Source organism: Oncorhynchus nerka, linkage group LG16, assembly GCF_034236695.1.
Source record: "Oncorhynchus nerka isolate Pitt River linkage group LG16, Oner_Uvic_2.0, whole genome shotgun sequence".
Lineage (NCBI taxonomy): Eukaryota > Metazoa > Chordata > Actinopteri > Salmoniformes > Salmonidae > Oncorhynchus > Oncorhynchus nerka.
The window spans coordinates 27687809-27712909 of NC_088411.1; the positions used below are offsets into that span (position 1 = coordinate 27687809).

General features: G+C 46.0%; 1 protein-coding gene across 2 annotated transcripts in view; it reads left to right on the forward strand.

Annotated features, from left to right (window-relative positions):
- The window catches only part of LOC115144498 (protein kinase C epsilon type), a 165249-nt gene that overhangs the window by 64146 nt on the left and 76002 nt on the right, over positions 1-25101 (forward strand). The window contains exons 3-6 of one of the 2 annotated variants that reach the window (XM_065002559.1): positions 18595-18763; positions 21472-21506; positions 21672-21766; positions 21859-21988. In XM_065002559.1, the coding sequence (XP_064858631.1) occupies positions 18595-18763; positions 21472-21506; positions 21672-21766; positions 21859-21988 (429 nt within the window). Of the gene's footprint in view, positions 1-18594; positions 18831-21471; positions 21507-21671; positions 21767-21858; positions 21989-25101 lie in introns of both variants that reach the window. The other variant, XM_065002558.1, reaches the window with a different exon arrangement.

The window sequence follows — 25101 nt, forward strand, 5'->3', positions numbered from 1 at the left end:
TGTGCTGCAGCGGGCTGGGTCAGGTGTCTGTGTCTGTCTACTGCCAGTGGGTTGTGATTAATGCAGTTTTAATTGGGCCTGTGGATGGCTCCTGTGTGAAGAGCTGTGGGCCTGGGGACATGGAGTAGACCCTATCACCCACACAGAGGCCTGGGAGTGCCTCTCATCCCTCCTCCTCTCTTCCTCCTATTTCTCTCTTTCTACACTCTCTCAGAGCCAGAGCAGCTCTCTGACAGGGAAAGGACCTCCACTCAAACACTCAATAGCACTGCTTGAATGGGTGTGTGTATGTGCAGTTTTGTAGAATTGATATTTGTTTCTGCGTGTTTGCATGTTTGAGTGTATGCATATACATTCATGTACCTGCGTAGTCCTGCATGTATGCAGTGCTCAATCTCAGTGATGTGCAATGGGGAGGAATGTACGTCACTCACATAGCTACAGGCCTTATATAGTGAGCACATGTTGCCACACACTACTAGCACCCCCTTGTGTAGAGAGATCCTCACCAAGTGGGATGGTCACAGCGCTAACAGGGGACCGATGACATCACACATGAGTGACGTGTCCTCTACCATTGACAAAGAGCCATCTCCCCTCCTACAGCGGTATGGTTATGGCTGTTGCTAGGCAGCCAGGGCCAGTTGCTAGGCGATGGTGACGGCATAGGGGCTGGAGGGGTACGACTGAGAACTCATTGGAGGAGAAGGTCAAAGGGAGGGACCTCTGGCTTTCTCATCCAATGTGTTTTGAGGAGGAGATGAAAGAGGACGTGAGGAGTTGAGATCTTCCTACAGAGTGCATGATGAAGCGGAAGGCCCAATGCATTGTGGGAACAGCCCTTAGAGAATGGTCCGGTCTGGGTGTATTGTCATACCTCTCCATTGACACATAGTTGATTAGGTGGTGGGCCAAAGCCAAAAAACATGAAGTTCATCCATCCCCATTGAGAGAACTGCTGCCAATCAGAACTCCCGCACGTACCCCTTGTGATGAAGGCAGCCAATGGCCTGCTTCTATCTGCGATGTACACATCCTCAAATGAAAACGTGAGCTGCTTTCTGTATGTGTGTGATGAGCTCCCAAAGACTGAAATAAGATAAATATCTGTTTTTGAGTGCACTTGACATACAGTATGCAGCATACAATACGAATGGTATTGATGGTATGAAGAGCTAACTCTGTTGACCATTTAGCTAATGTTACAGTTTGACTAGCCTAGCCAGCTACTGTAAATGTCAGTTTGCCTGCTCAGGGCCTAGTGTTTCATTAGCCATCTCTCTGTTAGTTAATCACATTTTTCAACCATGTTTTGACATGATTATATGTCTCATTTCAAGCAACTAGCTGCTGGCTTAAAGACCAATGCAATAATATAGCTTGCATGGAAACCCCAATAAAAGCAGATAGAAAGATGTGTCATGTATTCTAGAATAGAGGTTTAAAGACGACAGCTGCATACTAGCCAACACAACATATCCTACACATGTATTTATTTTTAATTTAAACTTTATTTAACTAGGTGCGTCAGGTAACATACCTTGCAATACAATCTTCTCTAAAAACAGCTGGGGAATACGTAGACAATGTGCTCTCCAATGAGATGACTAGAGTTTGATTTCTAAACCAGAGGAGTTGTCAGATGAGTCCACACCATGGTGGACATGCGTAATGTTAGATGCATTGGAATATAAGATATGGACAATGATAAAGAGGCTACAGGATTATAGAACAAGCAGTTGGGAGATGAATGTTTGAGATTCAAATACTAAATGTTCAGTGAAGGTGAGTATATTTAAGTGCTTTAAATGATTAGCCTAACTTTCCCACTGGAAGTTGACCGTGCCAAATTCTTGCCAATCCATTATTCTACTGCTAACTATGACTGAGTGTGAGACATGTTTTCCATCATGTATGTTTCATGCATATACATCCAAGCAAAGAACACCATCACTGTTACGGCTTTCTTCTATTGAAAGAGAGGAGGACCAAAATGCAGCGTGGTTATTCATAAACATCTTTAATAAAAGATGAAAAATACAAACACGATACAAAAACCGTGAAAACCCAAAACAGCCCTATCTTGTGCAACAAACACAGAGAAAGGCACAATCACCCACAACACACTCAAAGAATATGGCTGCCTAAATATGGTTCCCAATCAGAGACAACGATAAACACCTGCCTCTGATTGAGAACCACTCTAGGCAACCATAGACTTACCTAGACTACTCTACTAAACACAACCCCATAAATCTACAAAAAACCCTAGACAAGACAAACACATAATCACCCATGTCACACCCTGGCCTGACCAAAATAATAAAGAAAACACAAAATACTAAGACCAGGGCGTGACAATCACATTTAGTGTATCACCCTTTATTGAGTATGGAGACAAATAGCAAAGGTGTCTCAGGCATATTTGAAGTATCTAAATATCGTGTAACCTACCAATCAATGTACTGCATATAGAGAGAGAAGTACCGCGGGAGGTATAATCCTACAGTGTTGCAGTCCAGAAATGAGAGCTTTTTTTTATCCATGCCAAAGCCTCTGATGGAGACAGTACAACGTTCGTCAATGCATGCTTCAGTATCCCCCCGTCTCCCTAGGAAGCATTCGTGTGCCCGAGCCCCATAGCGCATATCTAAAGGTCACCAATGTAGTTGACCGCTGTAGAGAGAGACAAGTGCCTTAGCGGACTGAATCTTAAGATCGTGTGATTCAGAGACGAGAACTCTCCCATCTATGTCAAAAGCCTGGGCTCCTGATGTGGACAATAGATTTCTCATCACTGCATTTTACAATAGTAAAACTGAAACCTCGTCTATTTTGAATTTAGTCTTCGAGATGCTCTAACAAGCATTTTAATCTGTAGTTGGCGTTCTTCAACTCTAAAAGGCACTAGAATGTGGAAGACAAAACCCACAAAGAAGACAACAGGCCAATGCGTATTTGGTCTCAATGTCTAAATAGTGACAGCAGGGCGAGTTCACACTGCAGTAGGATGGTTCTCCTCACAGGGGAATGAATTAGCTGAGCCCATGCTTGGTGATTCACACTTGTTTGGTCTCTGGGCGCAGGACAAAGGAGAGGAGCACTGAATAGATCACAGGAGACAAAAGTGAGAGAATGAATCACAAAAATCATCACAGCAAAGGATTGTAGTTTATGAGCTGGAAAATGAACATCCTGACAGACAAAAAAAAGGCAACAGCTAGGCCACTAGGAGAAGGACAGAGGAGGGTGGTCTGCGTCCTACTCCAACTTAGCTACAGATTGTAAGCCAGATAATGTGATGTATCCAGTACTGGATGTTACAGGTTATAGAAAATACCGCCATAGATTCTTCAACTATATGATATTCTCTTCGTTCTCGATTCTGGAAAACAGGTATCTTATAAATGTCCATGTCCAGTTGCAGGTGGTTCCACAAACATCAGAGAAAACTCAGAAAGATATTAAATCCTTTTGTACTGCGTGAGTCGTCATCTTAGCTGCCAAATTTCAATTGGTTCTTTATTTAGTACTTGGCATCATTTGCCTGTCCAGCTAGGAAACATATAAGTATTTTTTTTTAAATTGCGTGAATTGACAACATTAATGGAAATTTGTTAAGAATAAATAAATAACATTATGTAAAAACCAGCTCCACCCTCGCCAGGGACTGATAATCTCGTAAACTAAAGCCAATACTATGCTTTAACCCACCACCTAGATGTGATGTATTGCTTATTACTCCTCTGGATAAGGTCTGATGTAATCCATCCCTACCCACTAAGTCATCCACTCCTCTGGATAAGTTCTGATGTAATCCATCCCTACCCACTAAGTCATCCACTCCTCTGGATAAGTTCTGATGTAATCCATCCCTACCCACTAAGTCATCCACTCCTCTGGATAAGGTCTGATGTAATCCATCCCTACCTACTAAGTCATCCACTCCTCTGGATAAGGTCTGATGTAATCCATCCCTACCCACTAAGTCATCCACTCCTCTGGATAAGTTCTGATGTAATCCATCCCTACCCACTAAGTCATCCACTCCTCTGGATAAGGTCTGATGTAATCCATCCCTACCCACTAAGTCATCCACTCCTCTGGATAAGGTCTGATGTAATCCATCCCTACCCACTAAGTCATCCACTCCTCTGGATAAGTTCTGATGTAATCCATCCCTACCCACTAAGTCATCCACTCCTCTGGATAAGGTCTGATGTAATCCATCCCTACCCACTAAGTCATCCACTCCTCTGGATAAGGTCTGATGTAATCCATCCCTACCTACTAAGTCATCCACTCCTCTGGATAAGGCCTGATGTTATCCATCCCTACCCACTAAGTCATCCACTCCTCTGGATAAGTTCTGATGTAATCCATCCCTACCCACTAAGTCATCCACTCCTCTGGATAAGTTCTGATGTAATCCATCCCTACCTACTAAGTCATCCACTCCTCTGGATAAGGTCTGATGTTATCCATCCCTACCTACTAAGTCATCCACTCCTCTGGATAAGGTCTGATGTAATCCATCCCTACCTACTAAGTCATCCACTCCTCTGGATAAGGTCTGATGTAATCCATCCCTACCCACTAAGTCATCCACTCCTCTGGATAAGGTCTGATGTAATCCATCCCTACCCACTAAGTCATCCACTCCTCTGGATAAGTTCTGATGTAATCCATCCCTACCTACTAAGTCATCCACTCCTGGATAAGTTCTGATGTAATCCATCCCTACCCACTAAGTCATCCACTCCTCTGGATAAGGTCTGATGTAATCCATCCCTACCTACTAAGTCATCCACTCCTCTGGCTAAGGTCTGATGTAATCCATCCCTACCCACTAAGTCATCCACTCCTCTGGATAAGGTCAGTTAACTGCCTTGTTCAGGGGCAGAACGACAGATTTTCACCTTGTCAGCTCGGGGATCCAATCTTGCAACCTTACAGTTAACTAGTCCAACGCTATAACCACCTGCCTCACGTTGCACTCCACAAGGAGACTGCCTGTTACGCGAATGCAGTAGAAGCCAAGGTAAGTTGCTAACTAGCATTAAATTTATCTTATAAAAACAATCAATCAATCATAATCACTAGTTATAACTATACATGGTTGATGATATTACTAGTTTATCTAGCGTGTCCTGCGTTGCATATAATCGGGGCTGGACCAAAAGTGTGACACCAATCAGCCCCCCCCCCCCTCGAGGGCTGGAGTTGCCCATCCCTGCAATACACAGAAGTATATATTTTTAAACCTGCATATTTAGCTAGGCATATTTAGCTTGGCAATATTAACCAGATGAAATTGTGTCACTTCTCTTGTGTTCATTGCACGCAGAGTCAGGGTATATGCAACAGTTTGGGCTGCCTGGCTCATTGCGAACTAATTTGCCAGAATTTTACGTAATTATGACATAACATTGAAGGTTGTGCAATGTAACAAGAATATTTAGACTTAGGGATGCCACCAGTTAGATAAAATACCGAACGGTTCCGTATTTCACTGAAATAATAAACGTATTGTTTTTCGAAATTATAGTTTCCGGATTCAACCATATTAATGACCAAAGGCTCGTATTTCTGTGTGTTATGTTATAATTAAGTCTATGATTTGATAGAGCAGTCTGTCTGAGCGATGGTAGACAGCAGCAGGCTCGTAAGCATTCATTCAAACAGCACTTACGTGCGTTTTGCCAGCAGCTCTTCGCAAGCACAGTGCTGTTTATGACTGGGGATGGGGCTGGGAATGGGTTGGGGCTGGATATGGGGGTGGATATGGGGCTGGGGCTGGGGCTGGGGATGGGGATGGGGCTGGGGATGGGTTGGGGCTGGATATGGGGCTGGATATGGGGCTGGGGATGGGGCTGGGGATGGGGATGGGGTTGGGGATGGGGCTGGGGAAGGGGATGGGGCTGGGGATGGGGATGGGGAGGGGATGGGGTTGGGGTGGGATGGGGCTGGGGATGGGTAAGGGATGGGGATGGGGCTGGGGATGGGGAAGGATATGGGGCTGGGGATGGGGATGGAGCTGGGGATGGGGCTGGGGATGGGGATGGGGCTGGGGGTGGGGAGGGGATGGGGCTGGATTTGGGGATGGGGATGGGGAAGGAATGGGGATGGGGATGGGTAAGGGATGGGGCTGGGGGTGGGGAAGGGATGGGGCTGGGGATGGGGAAGGGATGGGGATGGGGAAGGGCTGGGGATGGGGCTGGGGCTGGACCAAAAGTGTGACACCAATCAGCCCCCCCTCGAGGGCTGGAGTTGCCCATCCCTGCACTAAGTCTTCCACAAAGTCATCCACTAAGTCATCCCCTCCACAGCCTCCCTGATCATCCTTCTGTCTGGCCAAAGGCTACAGATGGGACAACTGTCACAGATAGACTTGGCTGGGAATGTTCAGGTCCACAAACAGACAAATACACAAACACACACTCAGGCGCAAACACACACACACACATGCTCGGTGACAAACACACTCACACACACAGCCTGAAACACACCCACGGTGAATTCGACACTTATACACACACATACACATGCTCGGTAACACACACACACACACACACACACACACACACACACACACACACACACACACACACACACACACACACACACACACACAGGCACACACACCCACACTACACACCGGCATGTGCGCACATGCTCATGCTCACACACATGCTGACACAGGCGCACACATTCACACCGTGGGGGTGAGAATGAGAGCAGTGGCGTGTGGCGCAGTATATCTGAGGGTTGTTTTTTTCATCTCTGGAGTTGAAACATCATGCCTGCAGAGTGAGGAAGCACCTAGCAAGAGACACTGTAGAGGGGAATGGTGTTGAACACTTACAGTATATATACAAAAGTATGTGGATCCTTCAAATGAGTGGTTTAGTCTATTTCAGCCACACCCGTTGCTGACAAGTGTATAACATTGAGCACACAGCCATGTCATCTCCATAGGGAAACATTGGCAGTAGAATGGCTTTAATGGCCTCAGTGACTTTCAACATGGCACATCATAGGATGCCACCTTTCCAACAAGTCAGTTGGTCATATTTCTGCCCTGCTAGAGCTGCCCCGGTCAAGCGCTATTATTGTAAAGTGGAAATGTCTAGGAACAACAATGGCTCAGCCTTGAAGTGGTAGTGGCTGAAGCACGTACCGCATAAAAATCAGCAAAGCAATGTCAGCACAAGAACTGTTCGTCGAGAGCTTCATGAAATGGGTTTCCATGGCTGAGCAGCCGCACACAAGCCTAAGATCACCATGTGCAATGCCAAGCTTTGGCTGGAGTGGTGTAAAACTCTCTACCATTGGACTCTGGAGCAATTTATTTTAATTTGATTTTATTTCACCTTTATTTAACCAGGTAGGCTAGTTGAGAACAAGTTCTCATTTGCAACTGCGACCTGGCCAAGATAAAGCAAAGCACACATACAACAACACATAAAACAACACAGAGTTACACATGGAATAAACAAACATACCATCAATAATACAGTAGAAAAATCTATACAGCATGTACAAATGAGGTAGGATAAGAGAGGTAAAGGCAATAAATAGGCCATGGTGGTAAAGTAATTACAATATAGCAATTAAACACTGGAACGGTAGGATGTGCAGAAGATGAATGTGCAAATTGAGATACTGGGGTGCAAAGGAGCAAGATAAATATATAAATAAATACAGTATGGGGATGAGGTAGATTGGATGGGCTATTTACAGATGAGCTATGTACAGGTGCAGTGAAATGTGAGCTGCTCTGACAACTGGTGCTTTAAGCTAGTGAGGGAGGTAAGAGTTTTCAGCTTCCGAGATTTTTGCAGTTCGTTCCAGAGATTGGCAGCAGAGAACTGGAAGGAGAGGCGGCCAAAGGAATAATTGGCTTTGGTGGTGACCAGTGAGATATACCTAGCAGAGACTTGGAAATTACCTGGAGCCAGTGGGTTTGGCGACGAGTATGAAGCGACGGCCAGCCAACGAGATCATACAGGTCGCAGTGGTGGGTAGTAATATGGGGCTTTGGTGACAAAATGGATGGCACTGTGATAGACTGCATCCAATTTGTTGAGTAGAGTGTTTTGGAAATGACATCGCCGAAGTAATAGAAATGCGTTCTCTGGAGTGATGAATTATGCTTCACCATCTGGCAGTCTGATGGATGAATCTTAGTTTGACGGATGCCAGAAGAACGCTACCTGCACCAATGCATAGTGCCAACTGTAAAGTTTGGTGGAGGAGGAATAATGGTCTGGGCTAGGCCCCTTAGTTCCAGTGAAGGGAAATCTTAACTCTACAGCATACAATGACATTGTAGATGATTTTGTGCTTCCAACTTTATGGCAACAGTTTTGGGAAGGCCCTTTCTTGTTTTAGTATGACAATGCCCCTGTGCACAAAGCGAGGTCTATACAGAAATGGTTGAGATCGGTGTGTAAGAACTTGACTGGCCTGCACAGAGCCCTGACCTCAAACCCATCGAACACCTTTGGGATGAATTGGAACGCCGACTGTGAGCCAGGCCTAATCACCCAACATCAGTGCCCGACCTCACTAATGCTCTTGTGGATGAATGGAAGCAAGTCCCTGCAACAATGTTCCAACATCTAGTGGAAAGCCTTCACTGAAGAGTGGAGGCTGTTATAGCAGTGAAGGGGGGACCAACTCCATATTAATACCCATAATTTTGGAAAGAGATGTTTGACGAGCAGATGTCTACATGCTGTTGGTCATGTAGTGTACATGAATAACAATAATAATATCATTATTATCATTCTATTGTGTTTTTTTCAGTAAATGTGTCTTGTATCTCAACAAACCACAGCACAGCATCACCACATAAGTACATAAATACATAAACCACGAGCAATAACTACAGCAGGCAACAAGTTGATACAGTTCAGTTTGTAAATTCAAATTGACTTATACTAGTGCGGACAAATGATTTCTGGGCTCTGGCGGTTTTGTACAGAAGGTCTCTATATGGACGGCCTGATGGTAGGAGCTGGTACTCTTGGTTCAGTGGGTGTGTCAGGTCGGTGGCAATTCTCACTCCTGCCTGCACCACTCTCTCCAAGAACACATTTTCCATGCTCTTGAGATTAACTCCATTGATTTTACTGTGCGTGTGTGTGTGTGTGTGTGTGTGCATGTGAGCGTGCCTGTGTGTGTGAGCGTGCCTGTGTGTGTGCGCGTCCCTGTGTGTGCGTGCCTGTGTGTGCATGTGAGCGTGCCTGTGTGTGTGAGCGTGCCTGTGTGCGTGCCTGTGTGTGCGTGCCTGTGTGTGCATGTGAGCGTGCCTGTGTGTGTGAGCGTGCCTGTGTGTGTGCGCATCCCTGTGTGTGTGCGCGTCCCTGTGTGTGTGCACATCCCTGTGTGTGTGTGCGTGTTTAAACGTACACTACCGTTCAAAAGTTTGGGGTCACTTAGAAATGTCCTTGTTTTTGAAAGAAATATGATTTTTTTTGTCCATTAAAATAACATAAAATTGATCAGAAATACAGTGTGGGCATTCTTATTGTTGTAAATGATTATCGTAGCTGGAAACAGCTTATTTATTATGGAATATCTACATATGCATACAGAGGCCCATTATCAGCAACCATCACTCCTGTTTTCCAATGGCACGTTGTGTTAGCCAATGGCACGCTGTGTTAGCTGTGTTAGCTAATAAGATTTTCAGTTTCTTGGCAATTTCTCACATGGAATAGCCTTAATTTCTCAGAACAAGAATAGACTGACGAGTTTCAGAAGAAAGTTATTTGTTTCTATTTTTACCCTGTAATCGAACCCACAAATGCTGATCCTCCAGATACTCAACTAGTCTAAAGAAGGACAGTTTTATTGCTTCTTTAAGGACGACAACAGTTTCTAGCTGTGCTAACATAATTGCAAAAGGGTTGCTCAATTAGCCTTTTAAAATTATAAACTTGGATTAGCTAACACAACGTGCCATTGGAACACAGGAGTGATGGTTGCTGATAAGGGGCCCTTGTACGCCTGTGTAGATATTCCATTAAAAATCTGTCGTTTGCAGCTACAATAGTAATTTACAAAATGAGCAATGTCTACACTGTATTTCTGATCAATAATGGACAAAAAATGTTTTTCTTTCAAAAACAAGGACATTTCTAAGTGACCCCAAACCTTTGAACGGTAGTGTATAGCTGCTCTGTTTTCTGTTCTCTCCCCTACTTTCACTTTCTTTCCTTTTCTCCTCTACTTCTCTGCTAGAGGTTGGTTGTATCTCAATTCAATTTCAATTTAAGGGGCTTTATTGGCATGGGAAACATGTTTACATCGGCAAAGCAAGTGAATGAGATAATACAATAAACAATACAAAATGAACAGTTAACATTACACTAACAAATTTTTTTTTAAATAAAGACATTTCAAATGTCATATTATGTTTTTATACAATGTTATAATGACAGTTAAAGTGCAAATAGTTAAAGTACAAAAGGGAAAATAAATAAATATAAATATAGTTTTGTTCTTCACTGGTTGCCCTTTTCTCGTGGCAACAGGTCACACATATTGCTGCTGTGATGGCACACTGTGGTATTTCACCCAATAGATATGGGAGTTTATCAAAATTGGATTTGTTTTCGAATTCTTTGTGGGTCTGTGTAATCTGAGGGAAATATGTGTTTCTAATATGGTCATACATTTGGCAGGAGGTTAGGAAGTGCTGCTCAGTTTCCACCTAATTTTGTGGGCAGTGTACACGGTCTCTCTCTCTCTCTCTCTCTCTCTCTCTCTCTCTCTCTTGCTCTCTTTCTCTCTCTCTCTCTCTCTCTCTCTCGGTGCTGTATAGAGTTAAGTGAGGAGAGGAGTGTGTGATTGATTAGCTTTAGGGGTCAAGTTTGACAAAATCAAATTAGGTTAGGGTTAGGCAGACAGACAGACAGACAGACAGACAGACAGACAGACAGACAGACAGACAGACAGACAGACAGACAGACAGACAGACAGGGATACAAGGCCTGATCTTGCAGCTCCACACAGTGGTCATATATGATACAACACCCTGGCACACTGAGGGGAGAGAGAGCGCAGAGGGAGATTTTTTTCAACAATGGACATGACTTCATTGTGGCGCAGCTGTTGCTCCCAGTTACAGGTAAAATTACACACAGCCTCAGTTGACCCCAGAAACCAAAATGTGCCAGTCAGTGTATTGTGTTAAGAGGGGCATGCAGTCCTGGGGTCTTACTCAGCACTAATACAACCAGCACTGTGTCGACACCTTAGGGTTGTGTCTTTCTGACAGTGAATCCCTCGCATGGACCTAGATCCCACTGCTTTCACTCAGTGTTTTTTCTGGGTCAGAGTGAACCACCAACCAAAATAACTGTGTGGCAGGGGGCTGTCACCTATCAGACCATGTGGCAGGGGGTAGTCACCTACCAGACCATGTGGCAGGGGGTAGTCACCTACCAGACCATGTGGCAGGGGGTAGTCACCTACCAGACCATGTGGCAGGGGGCTGTCACCTACCAGACCATGTGGCAGGGGGCTGTCACCTACCAGACCATGTGGCAGGGGGTAGTCACCTACCAGACCATGTGGCAGGGGGTAGTCACCTACCAGACCATGTAGTCACCTACCAGACCATGTGGCAGGGGGCTGTCACCTACCAGACCATGTGGCAGGGGGCTGTCACCTACCAGACCATGTGGCAGGGGGTAGTCACCTACCAGACCAGACCATGTGGCAGGGGGTAGTCACCTACCAGACCATGTGGCAGGGGTAGTCATGTGGCAGGGGGTAGTCACCTACCAGACCATGTGGCAGGGGGTAGTCACCTACCAGACCATGTGGCAGGGGGTAGTCACCTACCAGACCATGTGGCAGGGGTAGTCACCAGACCATGTGGCAGGGGGTAGTCACCTACCAGACCATGTGGCAGGGGGTAGTCACCTACCAGACCATGTGGTCACCTACCAGACCATGTGGGGGGTGTCACCTACCAGACCATGTGGCAGGGGGTAGTCACCTACCAGACCATGTGGCAGGGGTAGTCACCTACCAGACCATGTGGCAGGGGGTAGTCACCTACCAGACCATGTGGCAGGGGTAGTCACCTACCAGACCATGTGGCAGGGGGTAGTCACCTACCAGACCATGTGGCAGGGGGTGTCACCTACCAGACCATGTGGGGGCTGTCACCTACCAGACCATGTGGCAGGGGGTAGTCACCTACCAGACCATGTGGCAGGGGGTAGTCACCTACCAGACCATGTGGCAGGGGGTAGTCACCTACCAGACCATGTGGCAGGGGGTAGTCACCTACCAGACCATGTGGCAGGGGCTGTCACCTACCAGACCATGTGGCAGGGGGTAGTCACCTACCAGACCATGTGGCAGGGGGTAGTCACCTACCAGACCATGTGGCAGGGGGTAGGCAGACCATGGGTGTCACCTACCAGACCATGTGGCAGGGGGCTGTCACCTACCAGACCATGTGGCAGGGGGTAGTCACCTACCAGACCATGTGGCAGGGGGTAGTCACCTACCAGACCATGTGGCAGGGGGTAGTCACCTACCAGACCAGTCACCTACCAGACCATGTGGCAGGGGGCTGTCACCTACCAGACCATGTGGCAGGGGGCTGTCACCTACCAGACCATGTGGCAGGGGTAGTCACCTGGCAGGGGGTAGTCACCTACCAGACCATGTGGCAGGGGGTAGTCACCTACCAGACCATGTGGCAGGGGGTAGTCACCTACCAGACCATGTGGCAGGGGGTAGTCACCTACCAGACCATGTGGCAGGGGGCTGTCACCTACCAGACCATGTGGACCAGGGGGTAGTCACCTAGCAGACCATGTGGCAGGGGGTAGTCACCTACCAGACCATGTGGCAGGGGGTAGTCACCTACCAGACCATGTGGCAGGGGTAGTCACCTACCAGACCATGTGGCAGGGGGCTGTCACCTACCAGACCATGTGGCAGGGGTAGTCACCTACCAGACCATGTGACAGGGGCTGTCACCTACCAGACCATGTGGCAGGGGGTAGTCACCTACCAGACCATGTGACAGGGGGTGTGTCACCTACCAGACCATGTGGCAGGGGTAGTCACCTACCAGACCATGTGGCAGGGGCTGTCACCTACCAGACCATGTGGCAGGGGTAGTCACCTACCAGACCATGTGGCAGGGGGTAGTCACCTATCAGACCATGTGGCAGGGGGTAGTCACCTACCAGACCATGTGGCATGTGGGGGTAGTCACCTATCAGACCATGTGGCAGGGGGTAGTCACCTACCAGACCATGTGGCAGGGGGTAGTCACCTATCAGACCATGTGGCAGGGGGTAGTCACCTATCAGACCATGTGGCAGGGGGTAGTCACCTACCAGACCATGTGGCAGGGGGCTGTCACCTACCAGACCATGTGGCAGGGGGTAGTCACCTACCAGACCATGTGGCAGGGGGTAGTCACCTACCAGACCATGTGGCAGGGGGCTGTCACCTACCAGACCATGTGGCAGGGGGCTGTCACCTACCAGACCATGTGGCAGGGGGTAGTCACCTAGCAGACCATGTGGCAGGGGGTAGTCACCTACCAGACCATGTGGCAGGGGGTAGTCACCTACCAGACCATGTGGCAGGGGGCTGTCACCTACCAGACCATGTGGCAGGGGGTAGTCACCTAGCAGACCATGTGGCAGGGGGTAGTCACCTACCAGACCATGTGGCAGGGGGTAGTCACCTACCAGACCATGTGGCAGGGGGTAGTCACCTACCAGACCATGTGGCAGGGGGCTGTCACCTACCAGACCATGTGGCAGGGGGTAGTCACCTACCAGACCATGTGACAGGGGGCTGTCACCTACCAGACCATGTGGCAGGGGGTAGTCACCTACCAGACCATGTGACAGGGGGCTGTCACCTACCAGACCATGTACCAGACCAGGGGTAGTCACCTACCAGACCATGTGGCAGGGGGTAGTCACCTACCAGACCATGTGGCAGGGGGCTGTCACCTACCAGACCATGTGGCAGGGGGTAGTCACCTACCAGACCATGTGACAGGGGGCTGTCACCTACCAGACCATGTGGCAGGGGGTAGTCACCTACCAGACCATGTGGCAGGGGGTAGTCACCTACCAGACCATGTGACAGGGGGCTGTCACCTACCAGTAACATACCAGTGACATAACAAGTTCATAACAAGTTCTGTTTTCTTAGTTCTTCTGTATATATATATATATATTTACATATATTTATGGCTGACAGTATAATTAACAAAGTGGCAGAGTGTAATCTAAACCTAAGCAATCCACAACCATGTGTGTGTGTGTGTGTGCGTGTGCATGTGTGTGAGTGTGCGTTTGTGTGCGTGTGTGCTGTGTGCATACAGTAAATGTGTGAAGCTGTGTAAGAGAGAGAGAGAGAGAGAGAGAGATGTGCAGCTCTCTGAGTGACCTTGTCTTCTGCCCTGGTGAGTAGGGCTGACAGGTCTCCAATATGGTTGCTCTGTATCACAGCCGACCCCGTCAATCCATTGATCCAGACCTCAGCAGCTACAGTACACTACATACACACTCACACTGGGACACTGGGAGAGAGCTCAATCACCAGCATGTCATATCCTGCATTCTTCTTAGTTAAGGTTGAATCGGTCACTGGTTGGCTTGGTAGCATATAGGCTATCCTATCCGGACGAGGCAAATGTTTGATTACAAGTTTTCTGTGTGTGTGTGTGTATGTGTGTGTGTGTGTGTGTGTGTGAGACAAGCCTGTTAATCACCTCTCCAGCGTCAGCATAGCGTTGAGGTTGTTGAGTTGTTATCTGTGTATTCACCTCTGCGGAAGTACCACCATCTAGAGGTAGTCATGTGTAATTATAAACTGGGTGCGTCGATCCCTGAATGCTGATTGGCTGACAGCTGTGATATATCATGGGTATGACAAAACTGTTATTTTATTGCTCTAATTGCGTTGGAAACCAATTTATAATAGCAATAAAGCACCTCGGGGGGTTGTGATATATGGCCAATATACACTATAAAGTGCATTCGGAAAGTATTCAGACCCCTTGACTTTTTCCACATTTTGTTAGGTTACAGCCTTATTCTAAAATTGATTAAATCGTTTTTCCCTCACCAGTCTCCACATAATACCCCATAATGACAAAGCAAAAACAGGATTTTTAAAATGTTTGCTAATTTCTAAAATATAGAAAACTGAAATATTACATTTACATAAATATTCAGATCCACAGCCTTGAGTCTTCTTTGGTATGACCTTACAAGCTTGCCACACCTGTATTTGGGGAGTTTCTCCCATTCTTCTCTGCAGATCCTCTCAAGTTCTGTCAGGTTGGATGGGGAGCATCGCTGCACAGCTATTTTTAGGTCTCTCCAGAGATGTTTGATCAGGTTCAAGTCCGGGCTTTGGCTGGGCCACTCAAGGACATTCAGAGACTTGTCCTGAAGCCAATCCTGTCTTGTCTTGGCTGTGTGCTTAGGGTCGCTGTCCTGTTGGAAGGTGAACCTTCGGGATGAAAAACATCCCCACAGTATGATGCTGCCACCACCATGTTTCATCGTAAGGATGGTGCCAGGTTTCCTCCAGAGGTGACGCTTGGCATTCAGGTCAAAGAGTTGGATCTTGGTTTCATCAGACCAGAGAATCTTGTTTCTCATGGTCTGAGAGTCTTTAGGTGCCTTTTGGCAAACTCCAAGCGGGATGTCATGTGCCTTTTATTAAGGAGTGCTCCCGTCTGGCCACTCTACCATAAAGGCCTGATTCATGGAGTGCGGCAGAGATGATTGTTCTTCTGGAAGCTTCTCCCATCTCCACAGAGGAACTCTAGTGCTCTGTCAGAGTGAACATCAGGTTCTTGGTCACCTCCCTGACCAAGGCCCTTACTCCCGATTGCTCAGTTTGGTCGTGCGGCTAGCTGTAGGAAGAGTCTTGGTGATTCCACACTTCTTCCATTTAAGAATGATGGAGGCCACTGTGTTCTTGTGGACCTTCAATGCTGCAGAAATGTTTTGGTACCCTTACCCAGATCTGTGCTTCGACAAAACCTCATGGCTTGGTTTTTGCTCTGACATGCACTGTCAACTGTGGGACCTTATATAGACAGGTGTGTGCTTTTCCAAATCATGTCCAATCAATTGAATTTACCACAGGTGGACTCCAATCAAGTTGTAGAAACATCTCAAGGAGGATCAATGGAAACAGGATTCACCTGAGTCTCATAGCGAAGAGTCTGAATACTTATGTAAATAAGGTATTTCTGTTATATTTAATAAATTTTCAAAAATGTCTAAAAACCGTTTTTTACTTCGTCATTATGCGGTATAGTGTGTAGGTTGCGGTATAGTGTGTAGATAAAATGTTTTTTTTTTTAAATACATTTTAGAATAAGGCTGTAACGTAACAAAATGTGGAAAAAGTCAAAGGGTCTGAATACATTCCAAAGGCACTATATGTACAAAAGTATGTGGACACCCCTTTAAATGAGTGGATTCGGCTATTTCAGCCACACTATTGATGACAGGTGTAGAAAATCGAGCACACAGCCATGCAAACTCCATAGACAAACATTGGCAGTAGAATAGCCTTACTGAAGAGCTCAGTGACTTTCAATGTGGCACCGTCATAGTGCCACCTTACCAACAAGTCAGTTCGTAAAATGTCTGCCCTGCTCGAGCTGCCCCGGTCAACTGTAAGTGCTGTTATTGTGAAGTGGAAACGTCCATGAGCAACAACTGCTCAGCCACGAAGTATTAGGCCACACAAGCTCACAGAATGGGACCACTGACTGCTGAAGCACGTAGCATGTAAAAATAGTTGCAAAACTGCCTCTGGAAGCAACGTCACCACAACTTTTTGTCGGGAGCTTCATGAATTGGGTTTCCATGGCCGAGCAGCCGAGCACAAGCCTAAGATAACAATGCACAATGCCAAGCGTCGGCTGGAGTTGTGTAAATCTCACTGGAGTGATGAATCACGCTTCACCATCTGGCAGTCTGATGGATGAATCTTAGTTTAACGGATGCCAGAAGAACGCTACCTGCACCAATGCATAGTGCCAACTGTAAAGTTTGATGGAGGAGGAATAATGGTCTGGGGCTGTTTTTCATGGTTCTGGCCCCTTAGATCCATTGAAGGAAAATCTTAACTCTACAGCATACGATGACATTGTAGACAATTTTGTGCTTCCAACTTTGTGGCAACAGTTTGGGGAATGCCCTTTCCTGTTTCAGCATGACAATGCCCCTGTGTACAAAGCGAGGTTCATACAAAAATGTTATTTTCGAGATCGGTGTGTAAGAACTTGACTGGCCTGCACAGAGCCCTGACCTCAACCCCATCGAACACCTTTGGGATGAATTGAATCGCTGACTGCGAGCCAGGCCTAGTCGCCCAACATCAGGGTCCGACCTGCTCTTGTGGCTGAATGGAAGCAAGTCCCCTCAACAATGTTCCAACATCTAGTGGAAAGCCTTCCCAGAAGAGTTGAGGCTGTTATAGCAGCAAAGGGGGGAACAACTCCATATTCAAGCCCATGATTTTGGAATGAGATGTTCGACAAGCAGGTATCCACCCACTTTTGGTCATGTAGTGTACCGCTGCTAAGGGACTGTTCCCTTAGCCCTGTTCCATTCCCTGTTCCATTCCCTCCCAGATAGGGTGTTTGGAGTAGCACTAGACTGTTCCATTCCCTCCCAGCTAGGGTGTTTGGAGTAGCACTAGACTGTTCCATTCCCTCCCAGCTAGGGTGTTTGGAGTAGCACTAGACTGTTCCATTCCCTCCCAGCTAGGGTGTTTGGAGTAGCACTAGACTGTTCCATTCCCTCCCAGCTAGGGTGTTTGGAGTAGCACTAGACTGTTCCATTCCCTCCCAGCTAGGGTGTTTGGAGTAGCACTAGACTGTTCCATTCCCTCCCAGCTAGGGTGTTTGGAGTAGCACTAGACTGTTCCATTCCCTCCCAGCTAGGGTGTTTGGAGTAGCACTAGACTGTTCCCTTCCCTCCCAGCTAGGGTGTTTGGAGTAGCAATAGACTGTTCCATTCCCTCCCAGATAGGGTGTTTGGAGTAACACTAGACTGTTCCATTCCCTCCCAGCTAGGGTGTTTGGAGTAGCAATAGACTGTTCCATTCCCTCCCAGCTAGGGTGCTTGGAGTAGCACTAGACTGTTCCATTCCCTCCCAGCTAGGGTGTTTGGAGTAGCACTAGACTGTTCCATTCCCTCCCAGCCAGGGTGTTTGGAGTAGCAATAGACTGTTCCATTCCCTCCCAGCTAGGGTGTTTGGAGTAGCACTAGACTGTTCCATTCCCTCCCAGCCAGGGTGTTTGGAGTAACACTAGACTGTTCCATTCCCTCCCAGCCAGGGTGTTTGGAGTAACACTAGACTGTTCCATTCCCTCCCAGCTGTATGGGGGTTGGAGAAGCACTGTGGAGAAGCATACTACTGGCAGACTCTTCACCAATGTGAAATAATTCATCAGCCTCCTTGTGGCATTCTGTTGATACATTAAAGAGGAAGTCATGTGTTTCCCATGTTACAATCTTATGATTCCTTGGTTTTGCTAATAATGTGTTTCTCCAGCTCCAGGCTCCAGTGAGAATGCAGAGGAGCGTGTGTTTCGGGAGCGCATGCGGCCAAGGAAGAGGCAGGGTGCCGTACGAAGGAGGGTCCATCAGGTCAACGGACACAAGTTCATGGCCACATACCTACGACAGCCTACCTACTGCTCCCACTGCAGAGACTTTATATGGTGAGAGACACACACACACCTACCTACGACAGCCTACCTACTGCTCCCACTGCAGAGACTTTATATGGTGAGAGACACACACACACCTACCTACGTCAGCTTATAGAGACTTTATTTGCGTGATCATGGACGGTCGGCGCTCTTGTCTGTCAGTGTTGCCATGGAGACAGTGGGAAAAGCCCCTAGGCTAGCCATTACAGTGTGACAGTGGAAGCTTTATCCTGGAGAGTCCAGCTGGTTCTCTGTTCCCCGATGGCACCAAGCTACATGCACCAAGCTACATGCACCAAGCTACATGCACCAAGCACGCATCTGTAGTACAAGCTGACAATTCCTGCTTCCCAGGGCTTATGACCTAACAAATCACTGTAGTGCACACGGAGTCCGAGTGTCTTAAAGCTGTGAGAAGAGTCTGATCTGAACTGGGAACAGTGCCTGCCTATAGGTTGATGTTACTTTAAACAGTATCTCATTGATACAACAGGAGTCTTGATGGCAGTGCACAATAGTCTTTCTCTCACTGACAAGTGCCTCCAGTTCTCTGATGAACTTTGAAACACAGAGTGTCGCTGTCAAAACTGACTGCAGGACACTGTCGCAATTTCAGACGCTCCCATTTCCACCTGAGACTTACCCCACACCAGTGTGTCGTCAGTGTGTATGTTCGTGTAAAAGCTCTAGTGTTATTTTTGGCGAACTGTGTTTCCATCAGGAGTGTGACACAAAAGATGTGTGAAGAGCAGAATCAACAACCTCTGCATCATCAAGACAGTTGCTTTGTGAGAAGGTGTTTACCATGGAAGTTGTTAACCCATGTTCACAGTTAGCCATTTTTCTGTAAATGCCAGCTAAAAAGACCCCGTTTCCAGGGCCTTGGCCCCAAGTCAGAGCAGGTCAGCTGAGGCCATTGCCCAGTGAGACACTGGAGATGGTCCATGGAGGTGGAAACAAAAAAGTCTGAGCCTTTTTGGTAAAACACTGAGGTAAGTCTCAGGTGGAAATTGACCATAAGTGTAACAGGGGGGTAATGGGGTGACGTGGCTCCCTGACAGAGGTGATAAAGAGTGTTAGCACACAGCTGTGGCTATTTCAGGCCCAGCCTCTCGATCTTCCCTCCACTTCCTCCTCCCCCTCTCACACCCCGACTCAGCCATAAAATATGGCCACATTGCCACAGTGACAGCTCTGCTAAAGGTGGCAGAACACACTGCTCTGGCTCGGGAACCTGACATGTAGCACCTAGCAATGTACCTGATGAACTTATTCAATTAGACTGAGAGGCACAGTCTGTAAGAATTCCTGCTGTTCAATGGTTCAATTTCAATTAAAGTCGCACTCCAGTCTGCATTTATCACCTGATTTACTTAGCAAAAGACACATCTCAATTGGTGGTCCAGGTATGCTCATGACATGGCACTAGTGGGGGGGTGGGCATTTCCTCTTTTGTTCTCTATAGAGCCCCATATTGGAGGTGTCATAATACCCATAAAATCTAGTGGTCAAACATGGAAATGGTTCCAATCGTTTTTTCACCATTCATTTTATTTTAGAAACACTTAAAATAAGGGCTGTGTTTTGTGTAGTCTTACCCTGGTATGACGTTTTTATAACCATGTAAATCTCTCTCGGACAAGGTGACTTTTATCAATATATTCGGCTCTATTTACTCTCAGATTCGAAAGTGCTAATTAGCATCAATGTAGACATCATGCAAGACTACAAATCCCTGCAATCTACTGCACGTCGTCTCTAGCTGACACCTTTGCTAACAGGTATTGTGTCAATTTAAAGAGTGCCCAAGACAGTTTACAGAATTGTCAATGTAAAATAAATGTGGTCAATTTATTTCATACTAAATGTACCTAGCTTTAGACAGTTAATCCAGAGATACTTACCTTTGCCTCGATTCGGCAGTCTCGTCCAAATCATCATGGCATTTGTAGTTCTTTATGATAGCCACATTAGCAACTAATTACCATTTAATTTTGGGGGTGTAAATACAGGTGAATATATTGATTGAAGTACTACATGGTTAAAGTTGTACATGGTTATCAAATGCCTACATGAAATACAGCCCTTATTTTAAGTGTTTCTAAAATCCCTTATGGGAAAAATGAATGGTGGACAAACGATTAGAACTTGTTTGACCGCTAGGTTTAATGGGTATTATGACTCATACTGTGGTACTCTATTGTTTCTCTATTGTTCCCCCAAGCAAGGGGGAGATCGATGACATCAGAGGATGACATCAGACCAACTCCCTGAATGGCCGACTACATGAAGTTTGCACTTCTGTCTAAAAAACTAAATTCTGCTCAAAACATATTTTTTTAACTTCAAGTGTTGTCCACATTACTGTATTTATAGGTGGGATATTGTTTTTCAACAGGAAAAGGGAAAAATAGCTTTAATTACAGTTTACTTGAAGCACAGTCAGGCTGTTGAAATTACAGATTGAGCCTTCAATCAGAAACATGAAAAAAATGTATGTGAATGTGACAAAGCTGTGAGGGTCTTCAAATATAGCAAGGAGTTTGAAACGTTTTAAATTGGGTCAGGAAATATTTATTTTGGATCCAAACATATGCACTTCATTCTAAGCAACACCTTACAATTCCACTGATCTAACATAATAATGTTCCATTTTGAATCTGACTCTATGTTGCATTGAGTGAAATGTCAGTGAGACTATGTATCTATCTCAACAGGGGTGTGATCGGGAAACAGGGCTACCAGTGTCAAGGTGATATAGCTACTTTCTCTCTCCTTACTGGCAGTTTCTCTGTGTGACATCTATCTGCACACCAATATGTATTCCTATCACTCTATACGTAATAGGGCCTTTGGGGATAAGTCAACTAACGTGTTGAAATGGAAGTGAATGACTGAGTTGTCTGGTGTCTCCTAGTGTGCACGTGTGTAGTCCATAAGCGCTGCCACGAGCTCATCATCACAAAGTGTGCTGGGATGAAGAAAGACAAAGAGGACACTACACCAGAGGAGGTAGGCATCTCTCCACATATGAGTTATTATTAGGTGAATCAATCTAGGGGTGTGACTGTGTTATTATTAGTGTTCTTTGTCTCCCCCTGCAGGTTGGATCCCAACGGTTCAGTGTTAATATGCCTCATAAGTTTGGTATTCACAACTTCAAAGTCCTAACCTTCTGTGACCACTGTGGATCACTATTGTGGGGACTGCTCAGACAAGGGCTGCAATGCAAAGGTATGCCAGCACACAAGCACACACACAGGCATACGCACACACACATACGCACGCACACACACACACACACACACACACACACACACACACACACACACACACACTGACATAAATAAACAAATGCACTACAACTCACTACTAATCACGGACATTGAAACTATAGCGGTGTGCAATAACATTATGTGCACGCTCAGGGACCTTGGACATTAAGGGGATGTGTAAGATTGAGTATAGGATATGCATGTGTATATGTATGCATATTTATATATACGGTGCATTCGGAAAGTATTCAGACCCCTTGACTTTTCCCACATTGTGTTATGTTACAGCCTTACTCTATAATGAATTCATGTTTTACCTCATCAGTCTACACACAATACCACATAATGACAAAGGTAAAACAAGTTTGACATTTTTTGCAAATGTATAAAAAAAAAAAATGGAAATATCACATTTACATAAGTATTCAGACCCAATACTCCCTACTTTGTTGAAGCACCTTTGGCAGCGATTACAGCCTCGATTCTTCTTGGGTATGACGCTACAAGCTTGGCACACCTGTATTTGGGGAGTTTCTCCCATTTTCCTCTGCAAATCCTCTCAAGCTCTGTCAGGATGGATGGTAAGCATCGCTGCACAGCTATTTTCAGGTCTCCAGAGATCGGGTTTGAGATCAAGTTCGTTCGGGTTCAAGTCCGGGCTCTGGCTGAGCTACTCAAGGACATTCAGAGACTTGTCCCGAAGTCTATCCTGCGTTGTCTTGGCTGTGTGCTTTGGGTCGTTGTCCTGTTGGAAGGTGAACGTTCGCCCAAGTCTGAGGTCCTGAGTGCTCTGGAGCAGGTTTTCATCAAGGATCTCTCTGTACTTTGCTCCGTTCATCTTTCACTCGATCCTGACTAGTTTCCCAGTCCCTACCGTAGAAAAATATCCCCACAGCATGATGCTGCCACCACCATGCTTCACCATAGGGTTGGTGCTAGGTTTCCTCCAGATGTGAGGCCAAGGACTTCAATCTTGGTTTCATCAGCCCTGAGAATCTTGTTTCTCATGGTCTGAGAGTCTTTTAGGTGCCTAATGACAAACTCCAAGCGGGCTGTCATGTACCTTTTACTGAGGAGTGGCTTCTGTCTGGCCACTCTGCCATAAAGGGCTGATTGGTGGAGTGCTGCAGAGATGGTTGCCCTTCTGGAAGGTTCTCCCATCTCCACAGAGAAATTCTAGAGCTCTTTCAGAGTGATCATCGAGTTCTTGGTCACCTCCCTGACCAAGGCCCTTCTCCCCCGATTGCTCAGTTTGGCAGAGCGGAGTCTTGGTGGTTCCAAACTTCTTCCATTTAAGAATGATGGAGGCCACTGTGTTCTTGGGGACCTTCAATGCTGTAGAAATGTTTTGGTACACTTCCTCAGATCTGTGCCTCAACACAATCCTGTCTCGGAGCTCTATGGACAATTCCTTCGACCTCATGGCTTGGTGTTTGCTCGGACATGCGCTGTCAACTGTGGGACCTTATATAGACAGATATGTGCATTTCCAAATCATGTCCAATCAACTGAATTTACCACAAGTGGACTCCAATTAAGTTAAAGAAACATCTCATGCTCATTTCTATTTTAGAATAAGGCTGTAAAATAACAAAATGTGGAAAAAGTCAAGGGGTCTGAATATGTTCTGAATGCACTTTATGTATATATATATATATGACTTAAAATATATATGGGGGATTGGAAATGAAGCAGACAATTACATTGATAGAAGCTACAATCTATCTGCAATATGAAAGCTGATCCACCCCCCACCAACAACAACAAAAAATGACAATAAAAAAAGATTGAATATAGGAGGGACAGCTATGTAACGTGGAAGGAAGGGGTAAGAGTCCTTAAACTGTCATTCTTCTTTTGTTGTTTCATCAATGTGTATATTTGATGTTATGTCTGGTCTTTGCCATGTCTTTCACATTTCACACTGCATTTTCTTGTACGTAAAGTAAATATCTGTGAAGATCAGACAATAAAGAATTCTAATCTAACATAGTAAATTCTCACAACATGTGTTACTTGTCAAGAAGATTGTGATGCACTCCAATAGCATGGATGCTCTCTGTTTGTAAGGTGAATGTACATGTGGTGTAACTATGGTCTGTCTCAGTCTGTAAGGTGAATGTACATGTGGTGTAACTATGGTCTGTCTCAGTCTGTAAGGTGAATGTACATGTGGTGTAACTATGGTCTGTCTCTGTCTGTAAGGTGAATGTACATGTGGTGTAACTATGGTCTGTCTCAGTCTGTAAGGTGAATGTACATGTGGTGTAACTATGGTCTGTCTCAGTCTGTAAGGTGAATGTACATGTGGTGTAACTATGGTCTGTCTCTGTCTGTAAGGTGAATGTACATGTGGTGTAACTATGGTCTGTCTCAGTCTGTAAGGTGAATGTACATGTGGTGTAACTATGGTCTGTCTCAGTCTGTAAGGTGAATGTACATGTGGTGTAACTATGGTCTCTCTCAGTCTGCAAGGTGAATGTACATGTGGTGTAACTATGGTCTGTCTCAGTCTGTAAGGTGAATGTACATGTGGTGTAACTATGGTCTGTCTCTCAGTCTGTAAGGTGAATGTACATGTGGTGTAACTATGGTCTGTCTCTCAGTCTGTAAGGTGAATGTACATGTGGTGTAACTATGGTCTGTCTCTCTGTCTGTAAGGTGAATGTACATGTGGTGTAACTATGGTCTGTCTCTCAGTCTGTAAGGTGAATGTACATGTGGTGTAACTATGGTCTGTCTCTGTCTGTAAGGTGAATGTACATGTGGTGTAACTATGGTCTGTCTCTCAGTCTGTAAGGTGAATGTACATGTGGTGTAACTATGGTCTGTCTCTCAGTCTGTAAGGTGAATGTACATGTGGTGTAACTATGGTCTCTCTCAGTCTGTAAGGTGAATGTACATGTGGTGTAACTATGGTCTGTCTCTCAGTCTGTAAGGTGAATGTACATGTGGTGTAACTATGGTCTGTCTCAGTCTGTAAGGTGAATGTACATGTGGTGTAACTATGGTCTGTCTCTGTTTGTAAGGTGAATGTACATGTGGTGTAACTATGGTCTGTCTCTCAGTCTG